Raw genomic sequence first — 25,096 nt, forward strand, 5'->3', positions numbered from 1 at the left:
TGAAACTTCCTGGCAGATTAAAACTTGGTAGAGCAATTGCCCACGAAAGGCAAAGGGCCTAAGTTCAAGTCTAGGTCCAGCACACAGTTTTAATCTGCCAGGAAGTTTCATTATGATAAGTGTTTGACTGTACATGAAGATTATATACACACATTGTTCCTGAAGAACAAGCAGCGAGTATGGGTATTGGCAAAGCAGATTTTTCCAGGTTTCAATATTTGTAATTTTTATCCGTGAGAAAATTTAAAATAGAAAGAGTATTAAGGAAGCCATGTATCCAAAACAAGTTCAAAAAGAACATAACTGGCACTTCCAACAGCACCACAATCAAAGAGTGTCTACGCCCTGTAACACACTCAGTACAACATCTGAAAGAACACCATGCAGTATTTATTATCATGTGTGAAAAGTCACTACAACTCTGGCTTTTCAGAGATAAAGTAATAGTTGCATCTACTGCAGCAGTGTAGTGACTGAAGGTTTTCAAAGGGGCAGAGAAGGACATTTTGATTGTTACATTCCATTGGCAATGAGGTCATTAAAATAGAGCACAAACTCAGGTGGACAAGGCAGAGACAAAAAAAATCAGTTGTGGCATCACTGAAGAAACAACCTGTACCCTCCAACTAAAAATAAGGAAATCTAAATAGAGTTAACTAGATAATTATTTGAACACTACTACCCCCAAACTAGTCCAGTGCGTCATTTGTATTACCTTATTCAGTATGCATATCCTAGTTACAGGCATTATTAATTTAAGCTCAACATTTCAAGGACAGCCTCCATTCCTTTAGTCAGAAATTAATCTGCAATGTGTGCAAGCCTCCTTATACAAGGGCTATTCATAAAGTAGCCTCCAATTACTTTTAAAAAAGAAGTGAATCAAATTACAGAATTTGTTTTACAATACTATGAAAGAACACACACTAATTTATTTTTCCACTTTGTTTCCAGGCAGAGCTTTGAAATTCCCCATTCCTAGAATTCTGCCACTTGTAACTGTAGCCAACCTACAAAGCTGGTTTTCAACTCTCCTTTGTCCAGAATAGTACGAATAATCTGTGGAAAATGAACACAAAGCTCCCTGATGTGAATCTGCGGTTTTTTAATCAACCAAACAAATCAACTTTGCATTCACAATACTCGTGAGTGGGGAAGGTTGTCAACCAAGTATCATGAATGTAGATCTCATTTGTTTGGTTGATGAAATGGTTAAAGAAAACTGCAGAGTCACCATCACGGAGCTTTGTATTTTCCACAGATTATTCATACTCTTCTGTACAAAGGTGAGTTGAAAACCAGCACTGTAGGTTGGTCTCAGCCACAGACAGCAGAATTCTATGAAAGTGGAATTTCAAAGCTCATTAAACACTACAATATATCTCAATCTGGCTGGAAACTATGTGCAAAAATAAATTAGTGTGCACTTTCACAGAATAGTAAACCAATTTTTTTAAATAAACAGAAGTTACTTTGTTAATAGTCCTTGTATTTAGATGGCCATATTATCAGTAGTTGATATCATAATGGGAAGGATTTTATTACATACAATAAATTGCAATGTATGGGCAGAGCTTTCTCCTCTAAGCTGGACCCAAGTGACAGTAGACTCGGGCAGCAAAAATTGCCACACATGTTATCACTATAGCTATATTTTCATTTACTAAATGTTCAAAACTCACTGCATGTTTCCAGGTATTCACAATTATTTACTACAACAGGAGACTATTTAATGCCATACTTATGATACATCACAGAAGTGAATGTGTAGTGAAAGAATTCATCTTAAACTTGAATTTTATGTTAGGGCCTCAGAATTAATGCAAGTATTTAACTTTAAGAGCATCAACCCATACTGAAATTTTTTTGAAGTTTCTCATAATCTTAAAATCATTTAAAAAACAAAGATCTCTTGGCACTATGTTGCTGGGTTCTCACTTTATATGGAAAGATGTTTAGGATTTACAAATACATGTTATGATGGTCACCAAACATTGTATGAACAATTAATTTGAGCCCATACATCTCTACAAAAAAGTGATTTTATCAAAATCATGGAGATAAAGTAATTTCGGGGTTGAAGCAAGAAGCATTTACATACGATACTTTTTACTATTCTGCAATGGGATTTAAGTATGAATCATTAATATGGAGTTCTGATTTTACTATCTGGTGATTCTTCTCCCATGCTGCTCATCAGCTTTTGTTAGATAACCAATATTAGTTCAAAACTGAATATAATGATTAACATTACTGCCTACTTTCTTCATTCTGCACATCTTCTCAATGCTGCTCTTATGTCGTCATGCAACACCTTTCAGTTCCACTTCCTTAAATTAATGAAAATTAACATTCTTTTTTCATAGCCATATACTCACCTTCCCTGTTCCAATCTTTTGTCTTGCTTTTTCTTTTTTTACTGTAAGCATTGAAAGTTGTAGTGCCAGTACCATAATCCATAATAACTTCAGAGTTCTGAAGATCATTCCAATTCTTTTTGGCATCTGTTGTCTCAATAACCTACACATAAATACAAGACAATTACAATCCTGATTGACATATTCACAAATGAAGATATTAATAGTCACTGAAGCTGAAAATTGTGATCAGTTCTAAAAAGATGGAAGAATAAGAAAAGTCACCTATGAAAGAACTCTTTGTGTTCTCTTTACTCATTTGTGCACCCCATGCCTTTTACATTATTACGGCCAACATTAAATTGTCCACATGAATAAATGAATCAGTCAGCATCATCAAGACACAGTAATTAGTCAAAAAAAATTTGCTTCAATGATTTGGATTTTCTGTGTCTTCTAGACTACCTACATCAAAGTAAATGACTGGCATGCAACAGTGTTGAGAAGGCAACAACAAGCTACTCTCACTACTGTGAGCCACCTTGAAACGTATGCAGAATCTGATTTACATTATCAGAACATATAAATATTTCTTTAATATAGTTTCCACTCTACAAGTCCTGCTGCAATAGTTTCATTGAAATAGCTTGTGGTTTATTGTGGCGCCTGGGAATCCTATAGTCTGTTCGTGTTTGAATCTGTTACAATAATGTCACCTAGTTAACCAAGGTTTATTCAGCACTTGCGCATACAAGAGCGTGGAGCGAGCTGCCTCTGGCCAGAACACATACAGTATATATACAGCTACAGAACATTCCAGTACAATGATTCTTCACATTCGTGGATACTTCTAGAATGCACTCGAACCGAATATACAAATTAAAATTGTACAGTCCAGGTGAGTTTTGAACTCACAACCCTCCATGCAACAGTTTAGTATAGTAACCACTAAACCACAGCGTTACTCAGCTTCTTCTGCGACAATATTAATGTAACTTTAATAGCCAAGACATCTCAGCAGATACAGGTTTTGTTAATTTATATGCACAGAGTGGTGAATATTTCCCAAGACAGCAATATGCTAACTTCATTACAGCACTCACCAAGCTTTGCTCATCAAGAATAATTTCTCCATTTGGTCCAACTTTTACTCGAGGCACTGGCACTGTGGAACTTTGTTCTTCAACTTCTAGTGCTTCTGGTTCATCGACAGATTCTTCAGCCAGACGATTCTCACTTAAGAATAGGTAAAATAAAGTTCTTTAGTATCAAATTAAAAATTCATATGTTAAGAGTGACACAATCTTACGCGTTATTTTGTACTAAGATTAACATGTTGATTTTCTTTTTATGTTGACAAACTTCACACTTTTCCCCTGCAAAGCACTGACTTGATTAAGAAAATGACAACGCACGCATGTTCAATTCTCAGTTAACATATTACCACAGGTTGCTGGCTTATGAGTGTCCAGGCAACTAATGAACTAATTTTGAAAGAAACAGTCAGTAAATGCAGAGGACTTAATACTCCAGGATTACTCATAACAAAGACATACTTTTCACAGTTTCATTGTTTACATAAAAGAATATACAGCATGACCCAAAGTCTATTAACATTTGAAAATTCAATACTTCAAGGAATAATGTAGGCAGAGGTAAAAATTGACCCTCATGCTTGAAATAATATGGGATTTTATTGAAACCCAAAATAATTGCCCAAAATGACCAACAGATCACTTCTTACAATACAAAAGCAGTAATTAGCATAACAATTGATTTTTTGCAAGACAATGTTCTTTATAGCAAATGCTCAATCTGTCAGTCGTCATTTATCAATACTGTAGACGATGGACAGTGTACAGCACTGTACAGCATATCAGTAGGTACAACTACCATCAGATGTTGTCTTTTAGCACCCTAAATGAGATCGGACAATCACAGTAGCCTTGTGACTTCAGATAACCCCACAAACAATAATCACATAGATTGACGTCTGCGGACTTCGGAGGTCAAGCATGATGGAAGTGGCAGCTCAACTTGTGATCCTCACCAAATGATGTGCACAAGAGATCTTCCAGACTTGTAGCAATATGGGCTGAAACACCATCCTGCATAAAAGTCATGTCTTCCAGCAGGTGTTTACCAGCCAGGCTACAGATGATGCAATTCTGTAATGTATCAACATACCTCACACCTGTCATAATGACAGTTTTAAAAGCAGCACCTCACTGGGCAGTGGCATCTGTTGGCCAGTTTTAGCACTCTTTTTAGTTTCAATAAAAATCCTTGTCATCTCAGATGTGTGTCAATTTTTACCTCTAAAGTGTAGAAAGAGTGAAATAAGGGAAACGATAACACAATGGAGGTGGAAGTGGAACAGGAAATATTGAAGATTGGGGCCAGAAGGACGGCTGAACTGAAGCGTGTGTTGTAAGGAAATTCCTAACTACATGATGTAGAGAAGATGGATTGGGACGGGGGATCCAGATGGCACAGTGCCTATCAGGCTGGTCAACTCTGATCTTAACACTTTGTGGTGATCAATGAAGAACAATGTACCCACAATCCTTCTCACCTCTCCCAAACTGTTATTTTGCCACACACCCAATCTACGAAATGTCCTGGTCCATCCTTTTACCACACCTATTTTCAATTTCTTGCCACATTGGTCACATCCCTGTTGAAAACTCAACTGCAAGACCTCTGTATACTAACCTCACACATCAGGGGCAGGGTTGCCTAAGAAAGCAGGCCAAATCATACACCTGCTTTGCTGAAACTTTTACACTGCCCTGTTTGTGAGCATGATCACCAACCATCTCCCAGAATGGCAAGGCCAAAGCTAACTACCCAGTAGCAGAACATGCTGCTGAGCACATATGCACCACTGCTTCACAACCGCTATCATCTGGAGTCTGATTTCTCATAATTAAATAGAACAGAATTGGCCTTACTACATACACATCAATCTCACAATCCTCAAGGCCTCAATCCCCAATGTCCCTCGCCCAACACTCATCTCCACATTTTCTCCCCATGCACCCATGTCCACTCTTTCACTCTAAGATCATCAGAACCACATTCCTTTCCCATTTTGTTGCTGCCTCTCTCTCCAAGCTGTCAGCCACCCATCCCTGCAACCCCTCAACCCGTAAATTCTTTTTCTTCTTACTCATTCCATCCAACACAAACCCTCATTCCAGCTGAGCTGCACAGAGATGGTCCAATGTTGTTAGCCTGAAAAATATAGCTGCCATGTGTGCACGCCTATGCGCGTGTGTGGGAACACATGCTTGTTTTCTGTATTAGGTATCTCTGAAGGACACGGTCCAAATGCTCAGCAATCTTGTTTATGTGCTTATTGAAAGTTCAATATCTAAACTGAAAGTGAGCTGTTGCCTTTACTTCTTCCATTACTTGTATTGCATCCAGGACTTTCCATCATTGTATGAATGGATATGTTCCCTTATTTTAATGAAAATCTGATTGTACAATTATTTGTAACTTGTTCTATTCAATGCCAATTACTTGATTTGATTTTTTATTTGGCCCTGTTTCTTACATTTTGCCTCGAGAATTTAGGAGTAAGTTCTAGAGACTCTCATATTTCCACCATCTCGAACACGCATTATTTTAGAGATGAGTGTGGTAAAGTAGAACTATGTCTACTGCACCACAATTATGTGTGTGCAGGATAGACGTGTATTGGACGGATGATCAGCACGGGCAGGTGGCCACCGAGCCCCCCTAAGAAGTTACACGTCCAGCTGAAGGAATAAATGTGCCGTACTCCATGCAACGTCAAACATTTCTGCGTGAACATTTGAATGTTGTTGAAAGAAGAGAAGAGACAATTATTATTCGTTAATTCTCTTACTTTTGTAAGGTCCAGACAGTTGTCTTGTTAAACTTGAAGAGATTTGTAGACTGTATTTATGGAAAAATGAATGTGATAGTTTCTGACGGACTGGAAGGTGTCGAGCTTACGAAAAATGTTTTAGTTGTATGAAAACTGTTGTGTGTGATGAAAATACAGTGAGATTGAGTTCAAAGTATTCTCAAGTGTGCAGAGTTATTTTAAAAGTATAAAAAATTCCTCCAAAGTAGCATCTTATCTTCGAAGAAGAAGTTGTGCAGGACATCGCAGCCGGCGATCCTGAAAAGAAGATCGGCGAACCAACTCCAAGTAAGTTCGATAGGCAAAGGGGGAGTGAGAGTCTTGCACACCAGCACCACACTGCCACCCTTAATCACCAGAAACCTCCAGAACACATATACTATTTCACTTACACTGCTGGGAAAAAAAATTAGTACACCCCTTTAGAGGTTTCCAATTCACTCAAGATTCAATGTTGCAACAGTGCATATGGAGAACATGATATGATTACATTTTCACATGAATATCACAAGCAGTTCTCAGGTACCAAAGATCAACCCATATTGACTCTGGCATCCAGTCGATTGTATAGATGAGGAATACTGTTCTGGGGTACATTATGCCATGCCTGCTCGACCTGTTCACGTAGTTCTGTACGAGTTGTTGACCGATGAGTCGTAGAGTAACTTTTCATCCCATCATATCCCACATGTGTTTGACTTGAGTCTGGAGATTGTGCTGCCCAAGGAAGTTGCTGCATGCTGAGTTTCATAGGCGGTGTGTGGGTGAGCAGCATCTTGTTCGAACGACACAGCACCTTCCTGTTGCAAGAACGGCAAAAGAATAGGTCTAACACCATTCTGAGCAAACCAAGCACTGGTTCGCATCCCCTCCAGAAACACCAAAGGTGACTGAGAGCTGTAGCTTATTGTTGTATCCTAGACCATAAGGCCTGGGATGGGGTTAGTGTGCCTCGGATGAATGCACTCTATGCGACAGCACTCACAAGGTCTACGTCGTATGTGCAAACTTGCATGCAAGCAGAATCTGCTTTCATTGCTGAAGACCCTGCTGAACCACACCATCTCTGAAGTGATCCTCTGACGGCAGTCAAGCCATGCACATAGACACTGTGGCCCTAGTGGAAGATGGGCTAGATGTGTGCATGCCCATAGTCCCACTGCTAAAAATCGATTCGCAACAGTTCATGCTGACACACCTGGGCTGACAAGCCGTCTTATCTGTGCTCTGGTATCTGTATGATCTGCCACTGCTGCCCCTACAATATGACAATCCTGTCTGTTGTAGGTGCTGTGTGGACATTCAGAACCTCATCTATGGCTGTCAGAATGTTCACAGCACCACTGACAACAGCATTGTTGCACAACTGAAGCAGCACATCCAACTTGTGTGACAATTCTCCTAAAGGACATCTTGCCATTCTAAAGCCCACAGTTTGAACCATTTCAAATTCGCTCAGTTGGCTGTAGTAAGCACAGGTGTGTGTCTGTGCCATGGTTGCCCGCTTGCTTCACGCATCTGCACAAGACTGAGCCTACTGGCTGTGAGCATTCCCAATTAAAGAGTAGACACAGATGGTGAGTAGCTACCCCACTACGCTATTTGTTGGTGGCTCATGTTGAAACCATTAGCAATACATCTTCTAACCCCCTGGTGGCATATGCCATCATTGAATCAATCAAAGTCATCTTTCTGAGTGCACTTACTTATTTATAATTTTTATTCATTTTTTTTAATACCCCCCCATGAACCATGGACCTTGTCGTTGTTGGGGAGGCTTAAGTGCCTCAACAATACAGATTGCCGTACCGTAGGTGCAACCAGACCTGCGGGATGTTTGTTGAGAGGCCAGACAAATGTGTGGTTCCTGAAGAGGGACGGCAGCCTTTTCAGTAGTTGCAGGGGCAACAGTATGAATGATTGACTGATCTGGCCTTGTAACATTAACCAACACAGCCTTGCTGTGCTGGTACTGTGAACCACTGAAAGCAAGGGGAAACTACAGCTGTAATTTTTCCCGAGGGCCTGCAGCTTTACTGTATGGCTAAATGATGATGACGTACTCTCGGTTAAGATATTCCAGAGGTAAAATAGTCCCCCTTTCGGATCTCTGGACGAGAAAAACTCAGAAGGATGTTATCAGGAGAAACAAAACTGGCGTTCTATGGATTGGAGCGTGGAATGTCAGGTCCCTTAATTGGGCAGGTAGGTTAGAAAATTTAAAAAGAGAAATGGATAGTTAAAGTTAGCTATAGAGGGAACTAGTGAAGTCCAGTGGCAGGGGAAGAAGACTTTTGGTCAGGTGAATACAAGGTTATAAATACAAAATCAAACAGGGGTAATCCAGGAGTAGGTCTAATCATGAATAAAAAAATAGGAGTGTGGGTAAGCTACTACAATCAGCATAGTGAACGCATTACTGTAGCCAAGAAGGGCTAGAAGCCCACACCTACCACAGTAGTACAAGTTTACATGCCAACTAGCTCCACAGATGATGAAGGGATTGAAGAAATATATGATGAGATAAAAGAAATCATTCAGATAGTGAGGGGAGGCAAAAATTTAATAGTCATGGGGGACTGGAATTCGATAGTATGAAAAGGATGAGAAGGCAAAGTAGTAGGTTAATATGAAAAGGGGGTAAGGAATGAAAGCGGAAGCCACCTGGTAGAATTTTGCACAGAGCTTAACTTAATCATAGCCAACACTTGGATTAAGAATCATGAAAGAAGGTTGTATATGTGGAACAGGCCTGGAGACACTGGAAGGTTTCAGATAGATTATATAAAGGTAAAACAGAAATTTAGGAACCAGGTTTTAAATTGTAAGACATTTCCAGGGGCAGATGTGGACTCTGACCACAACTTATTGGTTATGAACTGTAGATTTAAACTGAAGAAACTGCAAAAAGGTACAAATTTAAGATGGGACCTGGATAAACTGAAAGAACCAGAGGTTCTAGATAGTTTCAAGAGGGAGCATTAGGGAGCAACTGACAAGAATAGGGGAAAGGAATACAGTAGAAGAAGAATGGGTAGCTTTGAGAGATGAAATAGTGGAGGCAGCAGAGGACCAAGTAGGTAAAAAGACGAGGGCTAGTAGAAATCCTCAAAAATAAGATGAACAGAAGTGCAGAATGGCTAAGCAAATGTAAGGATGTAGAGGCATATATCACTAGGGGGTAAGATAGATACTGCCTATAGGAAAATTAAAGAGACATTTGGAGAAAATAGGACCAATTGTATGAATATCAAGAGCTCAGATGGAAAACCAGGTCTAAGCAAAGAAGAGAAAGCAGAGAGGTGGAAGGAGTAAATAGAGAGTCTATAAAAGGGTGATGTAATGCAAGGGAATATTACGGAAATTGGAAGAGGATGTAGATGAAAATGAAATGGGAGATAGGATACTGCGTGACAAGTTTGACAGAGCACTGAAAGACCTGAGTTGAAACAAGACCCCAGGAGTAGACAACATTCCATTAGAACTACTGATAGCCTTGGGAGAGCCACCCCTGACAAAACTCTACCATCTGGTGAGCGAGATGTATGAAACAGGTGAAATACCCTCAAACTTCAAGAAGAATATAATAATCCCAATCACAAAGAGAGCAGGTGTTGACACGTGTGAAAATTACTGAACTATCAGCTCAATTAAGTCAGTGCTGCACAAATACTAACACAAATTCTTTACAGACGAATGGAAAAACAGGTAGAAGTTGACCTTGGAGAAGATCAGTTTGGATTCTGTAGAAATGTTGGAACACGTGAGGCAATACTGATCCTACGACTAATCTTAGAAAATAGATTAAGGAAAGGCAACCTACATTTCTACCATTTGTAGACTTAGAGAAAGCTTTTGACAATGTTGACTGGAATACTCTCTTTCAAATTCTGAAGGTGGCAGGAGTCAAATATAGGGAACAAAAGGCTATTTACAATTTGTACAGGAACCAGATGGCAGTTGTAAGAGTCGAGGGGCATGAAAGGGAAGCAGTGGTTGGGAAGGGAGTGAGAGAGAGTTGTAGCCTATCCCCAATATTATTCAATCTGTATATTGAGCAAGCAGTAGGGAACAAAAGAAAAATTTGGAGTAGGAATTAAAATCCATGGAGAAGAAATAAAAACTTTGAAGTTTGTCGATGACATTGTAATTATGTCAGAGACAGCAAGGGACCTGGAAGGGCAGTTGAACGGAATGGACCGTGTCTTGAAAGGAGGATATAACATAAACATCAACAAATGCAAAACAAAAATCATGGAATGTAGTAGAATTAAATCAGGTGATGCTGAGGGAATTAGATTAGGAAATAAGACACTTAAAGTAGTAGATGAGTTTTACTATTTGGGGAGCAAAACAATCGATGATGGTCAAAGTAGAGAGGATATAAAATGCAGACTGGCGATGGCAAGGAAAGCATTTCTGAAGAAGAGAAATTTGTTAACATCGAGTATAGATTTAAGTGTGAGGAAGTCCTTTCTGAAAGTATTTGTATGGACTGTAGCCATGTGTGAAAGTGAAACATGGATGATAAATAGTTTAGACAGAAGAGAATAGAAGCTTTTGAAATGTGGTGCTACAGTAGAATGCTGAAGATTAGATGGATAGATCATGCAGCTAATGAGGAGGTACTTAATAGAATTGGGGAGAAGAGGAATTTGTGGCACAACTTGACTAGAAGAAGGGATCAGTTGGTAGGACATGTTTTGAGGCATCAAGGGATCATGAATTTAGTATTGGAGGGCAACGTGGAGGGTAAAAATCATACAGGGAGACCAAGAGATGAATGCATTAAGCAAATTCAGAAGGATGTAAGTTGCAGTAGGTACTTGGAGATGAAGAAGCTTGCACAGGACAGGGTAGCACGGAGAGCTGCATCAAACCAGTCTCGGGACTGAAGACCATAACAACAACCATTATTATTATTATTATTATTATTATTATTATTGCATTGTATTTTCAAGGAACAATTGCTGCATTTAATACTAAAGCCTCAAGTTTAGAGGAATAAGTTTAAGTGAGTGGTTGAAATAGTAAAAGATATGGAAGTCCACATTTTCATCCTAATGACATACAAATAAATAAATTTGAATTTTATCATCATGATTCAAATTAGAATACAAAATGACTATCTTCATGACATGTTTAAGTGAATGCTTAACAATGTAAAATAAATGAGTGTGCACACTTTCATGCTAATGAAATAAACAAATTTACATTTTATCATCATAATTCAAGTTCAAAGACAAGTCTTTGTCTTTGTAACTGAAGTATTACATTTTTTCTTCAAGAATGGTTTGCTCTGCTGTTACACTCAAGGATGCCTTGTAACTCTAAAGAATTCATTCTTTTTATATGTTTCTAATTTTCTTTTGAATACCCGTACATTATTAAATTCCTTTTTTATATAGATGGGAAGCTTTGATACCTGACTCAGTAACTTCCCTGTATAATTTCTAAGAGTTGCAGAACCTCAGTGGAAATTTTTCACATCTTATATCATGGTTGTGAATGTCACAATTTTTCTGAATTAATTTCCTGTTGTTTGCTACAAACATCATCAGTGAATACATATAATCTGTAATAGTAAATATCATGAGAGTCTTCCAGAGATCCCTTCAGAATGTTCTGTTAGAGACCACGTATATTAATTTCACTGATTGTTTCTGATGTATGAAGATTTTTTTCAACTCCTCCAGCATTTCCCCAGCAGACTATATCATAGGAGAGTACAGAATGGACTGAATGAGACTGAAAGTGAGATATGGCTCTTAGTGTGAATCACGCTGAACTACATTTCTTGACCAGATGATTAATTTGCTCTTTCTATCTTAGCTGCCTAGGAATTACGAGGGTAAGCCCAAAAGTAATGTCTCCTATTTTTTTATAAGTAGATAGACTTGTTTATTTCTACAATGGTTTACATCAGTTTACAGCTTTAACATTTAGCTATTTTTCAACATAATCAACATTTCTGTCGACGCAATTTTGTAGATGCTGTGGCAGTTTTTGTTTGTCCATGTCATACCAGCTTGCCGCCATGCTGTTCGGAAAGTTATGAACCTCTTCTTTCACCTCGTCGTTGGAGCTGAATCGCTTTCCGGTCAAATGTTCTTTTAACCTAGGGAACAGGTGATAGTCACTGGGCGCCAAGTCAGGACTATAGGGAGGGTGGGTGATTACGCTCCACTGAAACTGTTGCAGGAGAGCAAGGGTTTGCCGAGTGATGTGTGGGCGAGCATTGTCACGGAGAATATGTACGCCCTTGCTCAACATACCTCTTCTCCAGTTCTGAATTGCCCGTTTGAGTCTTTTCAGAGTCTCACAGTACCTGTCAGCATTAATTGTGGTCCCAGTGACTCAGCTCCAACGACGAGGTGAAGGAAGAGGTTCATAACTTTCTGAACAGCATGGCTGCGAGCTGGTATGACATGGGCATACAAGAACTGCCACAGCGCCTACAAAAATGCATCGACAGAAATGGTGATTGTGTCGAAAAATAGCTGAGTGTTCAAGCTGTAAACTGATGTAAACCATTATAGAAATAAACAGGTACTTATAAAAAAAAATAGTAGATGGGATTATCCTTGTACATGCGTGGTTTCATAAATTTTCTTGTTGTTAATATCCAGTTCAGGAACTTTAAGTATTTTTATTTGCTGTCTGAAACTGTATCACATTAGTTTTCAAAAAAAATATGGTTAAGCTATTGTCTGTGAACTATTTGTGTATATCGTTAGTGATTGTCAGAGCCATATCCCGCAGCATGCTTGTATCATCATCAAACATGATAATTTCTGCTCTGTCATTAATTGTAATCGGTAGATCATTAATACAAACCAAGAAAATCAGTGACCCAAGGATTAAGTCCTGGGGGACTTTGAATTTTACATTTTCCCAGTTTGAACTGGGGAATTACTTTTACACCTGGCTCTAAAAGACAACTTTGTTTGATGTTATATAAGTGAGATTCTAGCCAGGTCGAAGGTTTGTTTTTGATGCCATAGTGTGGAACCTTTTTTAGCAAGATGATACGATTTACAAAGTCAAATGTCTTAGCAAGAACACAAAAGATACCTCCTAAAATTTAGTTCACTTAGAATTTCATCTGTTAGGCAAAATATTGCTCTCAGTGCGGAAAAACCCTTACAAAAGCCAAACTGTTTATGTGTCAGTGAGCCATTGGTGTATAGTGTGGCTATAAATCCTCTCAGATACTATTCTCTTAAATAGCTTTGAGAACACTGGTAGCAGAGAGATGGGATGATAGTGGATATTACATTCCTCACTCCACTTTTGTCGATTAGCATCACTATAACATGTGTTAGTCTATCCACGAATACCTCAGTTTTCAGTTATTGGTTATACCGATAGCACAATATTTGACTTACAAATTCTGCACATGATTTTAAAATCCTGCTTTATACACCATCATATCAAGAGAACTCAGAGCTTTTAAGTAACCTTTTTTTTTTCCAATTTCTTTAGGAGTTGTGCTTCTGAATGAAGTGCCACATTTGGTGTGATTTGTATGGGATTAAGTAGCTCTATGGCTTCTTTGGGAAATTGTTTATTATGGTTCCCGTGTTTTCAGCTATGGTCAGAAAAAATTTCTTGAATTCTAAGGCTGCAATGGTTCGATTATTCTTGTTTGTACCATTACCAGAGAACTGTGGTACCTCACATTGTTCTGATTTTATGTTCCTATTTGTCTCATTTTCTATGAGGTTCTATATTGGGATATAGTTCTTATTTTGTCTGACTTGCTAATTTTCTGGGCATAATTCATGTGTTTGGCCTTCCCGATTGTGTAATCAGGAAGGCCAAACACATGCATTATGCACAGAAAATTATCTCCCTCTTTTTGGCATATATTTCAATGCCAGTTGTTAACCAACCTTTCATTTCACTATAGGTTGGTTTGATTTTAATGTGTCTTTGGGGAGAAGCAGGCTTTAAAATGTGTGAGAAATAGAGTCCAGGAATGAACTGAATTTCTCAATTACTGTGTGTGCCCACTATACATCCTCACTTTGTTTATGATGAAAACAACTTCTAAACAAGCTAGCATATTCAGTATTTATTGTTCTAACATGTTTAACTTGGATGTGACCATTTCCTGTTTTTCTGCTGTCACATTATAAGGTTATCATTTAACCATAATGATCAGCAGACCATCTATTGCAGCCAGAGTTTTTACTTCACTGTAATTTATGGGGTCCAGGAACAGATTATGAATCATGGTCTTGCTGTGTCCATATACTGAAGGAAGGAAAGAGGACTTGGTTTAATGTCCTATTGACATTGAGGTCATCAGAGATGGAGCACAAGATCAGATTGTGTCAAGGATGGGGAAGGAGATTAGCTGTGTCCTTTCAAACGAACCATTCCAGCATTTGCTTGGAGTTAATTTAGGGAAATCACGGAAAAACTAAATCTGGATGGCCGGGTGCGGCTACGAACCATCGTCCTCCTGAATGCCAGTCCATTGTGCTAACCACAGCACAACCTCGCTTGGTCTATGTCCATATACTCTTTTCGGGAATGAGATGATAGGGAGTACCTTGAAAGCACACAATAATGATTCTAACTGTTTATAACTGTAATCATTTGAAAGAAAATTAATGTTAAAACCAGCACATAGTACACTGGAGTGCATGCATATTCAAATACAGAGATATGTAAACAGGCAGAATATGGCACTGTGCTCGGCAATGGCTATATAAGACAGCAAGTGTCTGGTGCAAATGTGAGATTGGTTATTGCTGCTACAATGGCAGATTATAAAGATTTAAGTGAGTTACAACATGGTGTTATAGTTGGCACATGAGCGATGGGACACAGCATCTCTTAGGTGTTGATGAAGTGGGGATTTTCCCATATGACCATTTCAAGAGTGTACCGTGAGCATCAGGAATCTGGTAAAACATCAAATCTCCGACATTGCTGTGGCCAGAAAAAGATTCTGGAAGAATTGGCCCAACAATGACTGAAGAGAGTCGTTCAGTGTGCCAAAAGTGCCACCCTTCCACAACGTGCTGCAGATTTCAATGTTGGGTCATCAGCAAGTGTCAGCATGCGGACCATTCAATGAAACATCATTGATATGGGTTTTCGGAGCCGAAGGCCCACTTGTGAGCCTTTGATGACTGCACGACACAAAGCTTTACGCCTCGCCTGGGCCTGTCAAAACCGACAATTGACTGGTGGTGATTTGAAACATATTGCCTGGTTGGATGAGTCTCGTTTCTAATTGTATCGAGCTGATGGACGAATATGGGATTGGAGACAACTTCAACAATCCATGGACCCTGCATGTCAGCAGAGGACTGTTCAAGCTGGTGGAGGCTCTGTAATGGTGTGAGGTGTGTGTAGTTGGAGTGATATGGGACCCTTGCACGTATAGATACAACTCTGATAGGTGACACGTGCGTAAACATCCTGTCTGATCACCTGCATCCATTCATGTCAATTGTGCACTGCAACAGATTTCGGCAATTCCAGCAGGACAATGGGACACTCCACACATCCAGAATTGCTACAGAGTGGCTCCAGAAACACTCTTCTGAGTTTAAACCTTCTGCGGGCCACCAAACTCCCCAGACGTGAACATTATTGAGCATATCTGGGATGCCTTCCAATGTGCTGTTCACAAGAGATCTCCGCCCTCTTGTACTCTTATGGATTTATGGACAGCGCTACACTATCCATGGTGTCAGTTCCCTCCAGCACTAATTCAGGCATTAGTCGAGCCCACGCCACATGGTGTTGCGGCACTTCTGTATGCTCGTGGGGGGCCCTACATGATTTAGGCAGGTGTACCTGTTTTTTTGGCTCTTTAGTGTATAATGTTTCTGATATTCCTATACAATTTTATAAGAACTGAGTGTAGCTGACAAAGGAACTTTTGAATGTTTTCCACATGTGCTCCATAAACTGTTGTTATTATGAGGGACTGAGTTTCCAGTTCCAATCTGACAGCACAGCATTCAAAATGTTGTTCAATACAATACTTCTATGACTTGTGACCTAAGGGTACTGTGCATGTAAATTGCCACCACACCATGTCTTAAGTTGGTACTACAGTAGTAAAAACAGATTCTGTTACTACTGAAATGCATCTGGTTAATATCTGTTGTTTTCAGATGACGTTCAGTTAAGCAAGGGGCATCAGCAACTGTTTCATCTCTGTCACCTGTTGTTCTAGAAAAACAGCAGTTCTTCTTCTTTATTTAAAATACTTCTTAACGTTACATTTGACACGAGCTATATTATTATCAAAAAGTGCAAGTTGTTGTGTGTAATTTCATTATGGTACTAAACAGAACAATGAAATTTAATGTAAGACATGACTGTTATTGGGTGTACACAAAAATGAAATTAACTTTATTTTTAAAATTAGTATCCAAGGACAACTGCCAAAACATATTTGTGGATAAAACATGACAGTTTTTTTCCCATGTGCTGAGCAACAAGTTGTCCAATAGGATGCTGAGTGAGGTGTTAGTATCAGTCTTGCTGAGACCATCATTTGGATGTGGTAATGGAGAGCATCATTAGCTATTATCCTAATGGAGAAATTTACAAAGTACTGACATCTGAGCTGATAATACAGATTTGCTCACAGATGGCTCTTCTCTTGGCTACCTACTGTCAATGGTCTATCGGGACACACTTTAATAAGCTGACTCACAAAATGTATCTTTCTGTCAAAGGTAGGATCAGAAATTTGATCATTTGAATAAGGACATCACAATGTTTTCTTAACACTTCCATTCCGTACAACTATTTGTCATTTCATAAACCTGTTTGAATACAAATCCAGGATGCTCCTCCAGTGTAAACAGTTGTTTGGTCTGTCTTCGTTTCTTCAGATTAAAATAAATGCATTGTGAATTTAAAAAATTACAGCTACATTCTAAGTGTACATGAGGATAGGTCTATGATCACCTCACCAATTACATTTTCAATAGTGTCTCACCCTAGGCATAAGAAATTTATATTCTTGCATAATCCATGCAGTGGGAATGCCTTCTTGGAAAATTTATTCAGTTCATCAATATTTGCAGCTGAATAAAAAGATAAAACCACATTGGTTGTAACAAGCTGACGAAACATCTGCATATACGAGAAAGCAGTGGACAATCATAAAGTTCACAAATATTTAAGTTTACTAGTGGAATGGCTGTTATTAAAATGAGATGATGTTTCATGCAATTCAGGAGTTATATGGGCAGAAGGGCTTGGTACTTTAGTTTCCACAGCAATTATGTAATCTAAGAGGCCACTGCATTAAAATTCTCTCTGAAAGGAGGGATTCTATCCGATGAGATGAAAAATCATTTGTGATATGGATGGATTCGTTACACAATATCAGTGTTACAAAAAATCACACAGGTTTATTTGTAACAAATTCCTTCAGTACCTATGCTAGAATTTTTTAATGCACGTGACAGACAAATTTGTATAAAGCAGTTCTCCACAGAGCTTCATGAAAACCATATTTCTATTTTAAGATTAACTATCAGTACTACACAATGCAACACATTAACAAAAAGATTCCAAAGTTTATCACGTTATTGGGAAATGTATATGTACATTATATTAGAGAGACACCTGAATGAACTGAACAGATCTCTGCTCTGGTGAAACAAGACGAGAAACTTACATTACATTAAGTTGTTTCTAGTCATCTTCGTTCACAATTTTTCTGGATATGCTCTTATGTTGGTCACTACTTTGGGAAAGTCTGAAACTGAATTTTCAAATCAAATATTGAGCGAAAGAAAATAATTCATCTTTGGAATTTTGGTCACAGCTTAATGTCAGGAACATTTTACAACACTGGCCAAGGAGCAGTCATGCAAGAGGTAATGTCATTTCAATTGAAATCTGAAAATAGTTTATTGGCATTTGCATCAACTAAGGTAATGACTACTGGTATCCTAGCAGACAGTGACAGAAAGATGTCAGCATCAGGCCAGCAATGTATGTGATGCTAACACTTTTGCAAGCATTGTCGTCCTCTCCCACTCACACGACAGTCATCTTAGTGGCATTATATCCAATGCACCAATGATATTCAAGGAAATAAAAATTAAAAACCACATCGATTGCATATTAGCATCAACATCCATCCTATTTTGATGCCCTCACCATAACTCACAATTTCTTGATAGTTATCTATCATTACGTAACAGGGATGACTATGCATAAGTGATCTACTAGAACATTGAAAGTGGCCCTGATGGTGAAAATCAATAATGTACAGCCATTGTTGGAACGTAATGAAATGAAAGCTAAATTGTAGAAAGCCAAAGCGTATTTCAATGAAGCCATATACCAAAATAATATCACCATTATACTGATGAAAACTTGCAACAATAGTTGCATTTATATGATCACAAGTCAGTCAGAACTGGAGTAGTACCACTGCTGGAATGAATGTTCTCATGACTGCATCTGGACCACTTTTACAGCTGTCATGGGCTATGCAGTAGAGAGTGTGATTTTATTAACTTTTATCCAATTAGTTCCAACACTAAACAGAAACTAATGTCATGGAGAAGTATTGCTCATTTAATCAATTTAGCCTTCAATCTTTTAGTGTTATAACTGAAATGGACAACTGTGCAACCTCTGTTATATTTAGAATGTTGTTAACAGAATAGTCACTGATCTGATCAATTAAAGACAGGTTTCTTAGAAAATGTAGCTTTGAGAGAAATGTAACAACTCCTTCAATATCAGCGAGAGAGAGAGAGAGAGAGAGAGAGAGAGAGAGAGAGAGAGAGAGAGAGAGAGAGAGAGAGAGCTATTTGGAAAATAACCTCAAAGCTCTTAAATCAGCTGACAAATTAATTGCACATACATACACTCTCTGCAAACCAATTTGAAGTGTATAGCAGAGGGTACCTAGTCGGTACCTCATATTGGCATCTCTTCTCATCCCTAATGCATATGGAGCATGGGAAGAGTTATTGTTTAAATGCCTCTGAGCATTCTGTAATTAGTTAACATGGCAAATATGAACATTGTCTAACCTTGTCTTCACAGTCCTTACAGAAATGATATGTAGGGGGATGAAGAATATTCTTATATTCTTCACTTAATACTGGTTCTTGAAATTATTTAAGTGATGTTTCATAGGATAATTTGCTTTTGCTTTCAAGAGTCTGCCAAGTCATGTTTTTCAACATTTCCAAGACACTCTCCCATTAGTGAAACAAATCTGACTATTTCTGTTACATTTCTTTGTACACATTCAATACCTCATTATTCCTATGTTTAAGGCAAGCTGCCAATCTCTGAACTGAGTTGAAATCTTAGCAAGATGTAACTGACTATTTCTGCAGCTTTTTCAGACAGTACTCCATTACGGATAACTGCACCATCTATTAAAAGTATTAGTTTGCTATTAATATTGTCTGCCAAGTCATTAAAAATACAACATGAACAACAATGGTCCCAACATACTTCCATGAGTGACACCTGCATTTACTTCTGTCAATGGTGACGACGATGATGTTTGGGTTTTGGGGCGCTCAACTGCGCGGTTATCAGCGACCATTCTATCAATGGTTCTCCATACAAGATAACAAGCTGCATCCTGCCTACCAAGCAGTCCTCAACCCTGTCATAAAATCTGTTAAATGTAATCATACTTTTGTGAATAATCATTAGTGTGGTACCAAGTCTAATGCTTTTTGAAAGTCAAGGAATACTGCATCTACCTGGTTTTGTTGATTCAGTGTGTCATATGAGAAAGCACAAGTTGAGTTTCACAAGATCGATGTTCTCGGAATCCGTGCTGGTCAGCATGGAGAAGGTCACTCTGTTCAAGATACCTTATAACCTCTGGATAAAATTCTGTCACCAAAGATCATAGTCACCCATGAGAGTATCTGGAAAATCTGACAGAGGGTAAGTGCACGGAATAAAGCCACCTCTTCATATATATGAAAAGATAGAAATCACATAGAACACAGTCTTTGGTATAGGGCAGCTATTCAGATATGTTGAATTTGAACTAGCAACAATTTATATGTTTGCTAGGCAGTGTATCACAGAATCCTGTAATGTAATAACCTTGGACAATGGACCTACAGTTCAATGTTAAAGAAATAATTTCACTGACACACAAAACCATTGATCATATTTAACTGATATGCACCACAAATTTCATTATGAGTGACAACAGGTTTTAGTCCCCCCCTCTAATTAAAAAACTATTACAGAATAATTCACACTGAAACAATCACAATTAAGAAAAAATGCAGGAATATGAGAAGTGGCAGGACCTTCCCATTATCGCAGCTCCAAGTGCACTGAACTACAGTGTGAGTTAACGTAGTGATTGTTTTGGCTGCGCCCTCCTCCTCCTCCCAATTTCTCATTAAATCCTAAAAAGGATACATCAAATATCCAAAACTATGCATCTCCTTCAGTAGTACTTGAACAATATTGCTGAAGGAATGCTTCAAATGATGAAACAGCTCTTACATCCTGAACATGTAGAGTTTTAGAGAAGACGAAGAAGCCATAGTTATGAAATTTTAACATAATAAACTGAAAGCATCTGTATAGAATATGGAACGTTTGAAGGTCATCTTAGCATGGCAAATAATGAGTGCATAAATATGACTCCAAAAGAAAGAAAGAGAAAAAGAAAATTGGGGAGGGGGGGGAGGGAGAAGAGGGAGGGAGGGATGATAAATTTTGATATTGACTTATAACAGAGTGGCAAGGGAAATTAAAAGAGTGACCTCACTATGAAATTTTCTGATCCTCAAGCTACATGATATTTACGTGCACATAATGTTTCTCAGCCTCTAAAATGGCCAGAAATTAAAAGGAGGTGTACAACAAAGAGTTCCAAAAAACTAAACTAAACTGTACACTATAAACAGTAAATACATATAAGTAGTGCACTGGTATCTATACAAATCTTTTCCTACTTTCAAATTACAGCCTCACTGAAAGTTGGGTATAAAATGCATGTTTGACCGTCAGTTGCTTTTATATTCAAAACCCAAATATCGAGCAGTTTCAGTCGCAGACCATCTTAACAGATTAGGGTTAAAACACATCACATATATCATTACTTAAATAATGGCAATGTCTCAGGTGCAGAGCATATCATGAATTCCAGTATACAATATAGGACTTTTAAGAGCAAACATACTAATAACAAGCAGGTCAGTACTCTGTACCTGAAACCAGTTGATATTTGGGTTTTAAATAAAAAGGCAGCTAATGGTCAGACATGCATTTTATACATTATTTGACAGCTGTTAATAGTCACCTTCCAAAAATGTTATTGAAAGTCGAAAGAAAAATAACTCGAGTAAGGTCAGTGGCTAACAGAAACAATAGAACTTACACATCCATAACTAATCATGTTGCATTGGTAGTTTTTTGGGTGTGGAGTGTAAGTTGCCAAGCGCATTTTTAAGGCTCAGTGGTATTTATTATGGTGAAACTGGATGACACTACACTTTTGAGGCACTTAATCCATCACATACCAAATTTTTAACAGATAAGCTACAATTACACTCCATATAACTTGAAAGACAAGCCACAACCATCATCCTGAGCACAAATACCAAAAACTGTTAGACATAAAAACTACTGCCTGGAAATTACAGAAATGATATGAGCTTAGAAGAATGTTTTGCTACGACAAATCAAGTGAGAATGCAATCTGAAACCATTTCATTATGTCTCTGCTACTATCATACTACAGTGGCATGAATCATTTGGAGTAGCACTTCACACACAAAGCACTGAGCTGTATATTTAATTCCCTAATGATCACAATGCTTCGTGGACTTCCGGATCCATACCTTTCAACAAACATTTTGATAAGCATGTACTTCTTCCCCAGGTGCTGATACAGAACATTTAAGACATAAACATTCACCTTGACTCAATGCCTACTATGACAACAGACAATGAAGAATTTAGTGCTTAAAATTCAGTCAAGCATTACATGGATGAATGTAATGTAAATGGTTGAATGTGAAATACTTTTCATTTATATGATAGAGCAAAATTCATCAAATACAGAGTGTACATAAATTCCAGGAACACTTTCAATTATTTATTGCACACGAACTAAACATTGTACAGATGTCATAAATATTGCATTTTGAAGAGAAACTCTGAAAGTTTTTTTTTACAAGCATTCAATATGTGAACCACGAGTCACCCAGCAGACATCAATACAGTAATCAAATTCTTGCCATACCCGTCCCAGCATAGCATCGTCGACTGTGGTAGTCGCTTCCCGTATTCTCTCCCGGAGCTCTGCTACATCACGTGGTAGAGGCAGTACATACTCCAGATATTTAATGTGCCCCCCCCCCCCCCCTCCAGAAAAAAGTCACACGGAGTGAGATCTGGTGATCGGGGAGGCCATTTCATGAAACAGCTGTCCCCTTCTGTAGCATGGCTGATCCATCAATGTGGCAGTTCCGTATTCAGGTACCCACAAACTTCACAATGAAAATGGGGTGAAGCCCCATCCTGCTGAAAGATGAACGGAGAGTCTGATTGCATTTGAGGCATCAGCCATTGCTGCAACATGTCCAAGTAGGAATATCCAGTGACAGTGCTCTCGGCAAAGAAAAATGGCCCATACAGTTTTCGACGTGTTAAGGCACAAAAAACATTTACCTTTGGGAAATCACACTCAAATTCAATGCATTCGTGGGGATGCTTTGTACGCCAGATTCAACAGTTACGCCGGTTCACTTTCCCATTAGTTTGAAAAGTGGTTTCGTTGCTAAAAATTAAGCGATCAACAATGCCATCCCCATCATCCTCATTCAATTGTTGCAATCGTGCACAAAACTCAAAATGCTTGTCTTTGTCATCGTCATTGAGCTTCTGCACTAGCTCCAATTTGAATGGTTTGATAGACAGCTTCTGCTTCCCACTTCCCACACTATCATTGGAGCCATTTCGAGTTCACGGGATGTATGATGCACTAATTTCTTTGGACTCTTTATGAATGTGTCTCGTATGCGCTCCACATTCACTTCACTCACACTGGGACGTCTGCTTCTCTTTGCTGGGCACGAGCAACCCATCGTAACAAATTTGTTGTGCCAGTGGTAAATGGTCATCCTTGTTGGTGGCTTCTTACCGTACTTGGTTCTAAACATCCGTTGAACAGCTGTAGCACACTTGTTTTCATCAAACTCCAACACACAGAAAGCTCTCTCCGCACCTGAACTCGCAATGTTAGCGACTAGCGCTAACTATCGACAAATTATCAAACTATGCTGTGGCAGTATACATGAAAAAAAAAAAAAAAAAACTTTCAGGGTTTCTCTTCAAAATAACATATGTATGATATGTGTACAATGTTTGGTTATTGTGCAATAAATAAGTGAAAGTGTTCCCAGACTTTATGCACACCCTGTATATACCTACATTCAACAATTTACAAACGTGTGGATTTTTTTTTTTTTTTTTACCTGTCTCATCTGTAGCAGATTGCATAATTTCACAATCCACTGCTTCTATGTAAGTAACAAGTCAGTTATTAGTATTACTGAATATGCACTAGATCAAGACATGTTGCCAAAATACTACAGCTGCAAAATAAGGCTTTGGTTCTCCAACTGACACCTTAGCGAGTCAGATTGATACAACTTACCCCATTTGTCATAAAATTGCATGTCTTACACAGAGTATCATCTTAAGTCATTAATTAATGATATCATAGGTAGTTTGAATTAAGAATGTTTCATACTATCAATTTTATTAACATTTTTATTTTCCCAAATTTCACTACATCAGAAAATGTCTAGATAAACATAAGCGCTTAAGTTATACCTTATCTAGTATTAAGAATTGCAACTCTGCTCACTATTCATATTTAAGATTGCTACTACAAATAACAAGACAGAAGGAGCATGCAAACTGCAAGACATTAAAATGAATTACACATGTTAAACAAGAACAAAATACATACTTTTCAGTTGCATTTGTTGGGGCAGGTCCAGGATTTCTCACATCTGGTTCTTGTACAGACCTAAAAAATTTCATTTGACAGCATAAGACTTCCAAACATCTGACTTACTTCACAGTGATATAACATGATAGAACAGAAAAGTCTACTAAATATTTACACAATTTTGTTTTATGGAAAGGCAGAAGCACAAAGTTCATACAGCTATCATATAATGAGGCATTATTCCTCATAATTAACACAATTAACAGGGCTCTTATTGCATCATTTTAAATGCTGACAAATGTCACATTGACCTAAGCACCAGACAAATTCTATAAGGACTGCATTCTGGTATCTGCTTGCTGATGACAGAGGATCCTAAAGGCACAAGAATTGGAAATTAACTAGGGATGTGTGAAAAAAGTTCTTTTAAAATATGCACTGTTTCTATGCACGCTTTTGAGAAATGTGTAAAAGAAAGAAATCAACAATCTGCACTTCTAAGAAAGGTAATTCACAGCCGAACTATCATATGAATTCACAAGCACAATTTGCACCTCTAAGAAAGGTAATTCACAGCCAAACTTTCATATGAATTCACGAATTCACAAGCAACAAACAGGATGTATAAAATCGACAAATTATTAGGAGTAACAAATGCTCTACAATATTTTGGAAGGAAATTTCCAGTTTAACGTTCCATCACCACTTAGGTAACTGGTGATGGAGCACTAGTTCATTTGGAGAAGTATAGATGTAAACTTGATTAAGGACTCATTCAATCACTTAATATCATTTAGTAAAACTGCAAATGCCTTAAATTGCAATTAAAAGACAGATACCTGACCATTAATCTCCCAAACGCATAGCAAGTGGATTAGC

General features: G+C 38.2%; 1 protein-coding gene across 2 annotated transcripts in view; it reads right to left on the reverse strand.

The window, feature by feature from the left end:
* LOC124787914 (titin homolog) overlaps window positions 1–25,096 on the reverse strand; it is an 87,777-nt gene that overhangs the window by 34,522 nt on the left and 28,159 nt on the right. For both annotated transcript variants that reach the window (XM_047254901.1, XM_047254900.1), the window contains exons 3-5: window positions 24,236–24,295; window positions 3,461–3,593; window positions 2,379–2,520 (exon numbers count right to left, since the gene is read on the reverse strand). In XM_047254901.1, the coding sequence (XP_047110857.1) occupies window positions 2,379–2,520; window positions 3,461–3,593; window positions 24,236–24,295 (335 nt within the window). The remainder of the gene's footprint in view (window positions 1–2,378; window positions 2,521–3,460; window positions 3,594–24,235; window positions 24,296–25,096) is intronic.

This window comes from Schistocerca piceifrons, chromosome 3 (assembly GCF_021461385.2).
Source record: "Schistocerca piceifrons isolate TAMUIC-IGC-003096 chromosome 3, iqSchPice1.1, whole genome shotgun sequence".
In the NCBI taxonomy this organism is placed as follows: Eukaryota; Metazoa; Arthropoda; class Insecta; order Orthoptera; family Acrididae; genus Schistocerca; species Schistocerca piceifrons.